Raw genomic sequence first — 739 nt, forward strand, 5'->3', positions numbered from 1 at the left:
AAATTGCTTTTGTTTCCTTCCTTCCTAATTTTGTCTCTGTAGATGTCTCACTGTTTCCATGGGTTTATTCATTTCCATCACCACCACTACCCTCCCTTTTTTTTACAGTGGTATATTCAACCAAAGAAAAAGAGTAAGAAAAACAATTATGATAGTAAAAAAAAAGAAAAACAGATCCAAAACTGCCATATGTGAGGCCCAGAGGAGTCCCTGATTAATTTTCATTTTCATTGTTTAGTTCTGAGACTGGCCTGTTTCAGTAAATGTGAGCATAAGTGTGGTCATGGACTTGACTTCCTTGTAGCTTTAAAAAAAAAAAAAAATGAACCAACCCAAGTCTCTTTCTTACCACGATGGATTCCTGGAAGGCAAAAACTGTAACTCTATGAGCAAGTGGTCCCAATACCACAGCGGCAGAACTTTGTCACATAGCAATTCCCAAAATGCGAATTTTGGTAGATTTTAGAAAGCAGCCAGCTAACCTTGAAAGCATTATGTTGGAGGCAAAATTGTACATTCTTGTTTGTCTCTCTTGTCCTTTCTTGGATTCATATTCTCCTACACATTTTGCGGTGCTTGAAATATTGACCTGAAAAAATAATCAAATAGCAAATAGTTATGGGGACAGGACACTCAAGGAGTCTAGTTGAAAAAAAAAAAATTACCTGCATGATAATTGTACAAAAAGTACTTGTAGAAATGCAAAAGTGGGCCAGGCATGGTGGCTCACACCTGTAAT

The 739-nt window shown here is 36.9% G+C and overlaps 1 protein-coding gene across 1 annotated transcript in view; it reads right to left on the minus strand.

Annotated features, from left to right (window-relative positions):
• Positions 1 to 424: 424 nt before the first annotated feature.
• The window catches only part of LOC105826531 (chromosome unknown open reading frame, human C5orf64), a 37,122-nt gene continuing 36,807 nt past the window's right edge, over positions 425 to 739 (minus strand). The window contains 1 exon segment of the mRNA XM_012664508.1: positions 425 to 589. Within this exon segment, the coding sequence (XP_012519962.1) occupies positions 425 to 589 (165 nt within the window).

Source organism: Propithecus coquereli, unplaced genomic scaffold (assembly GCF_000956105.1).
Source record: "Propithecus coquereli isolate 6110/MARCELLA unplaced genomic scaffold, Pcoq_1.0 Scaffold9, whole genome shotgun sequence".
Classification (NCBI taxonomy): Eukaryota; Metazoa; Chordata; class Mammalia; order Primates; family Indriidae; genus Propithecus; species Propithecus coquereli.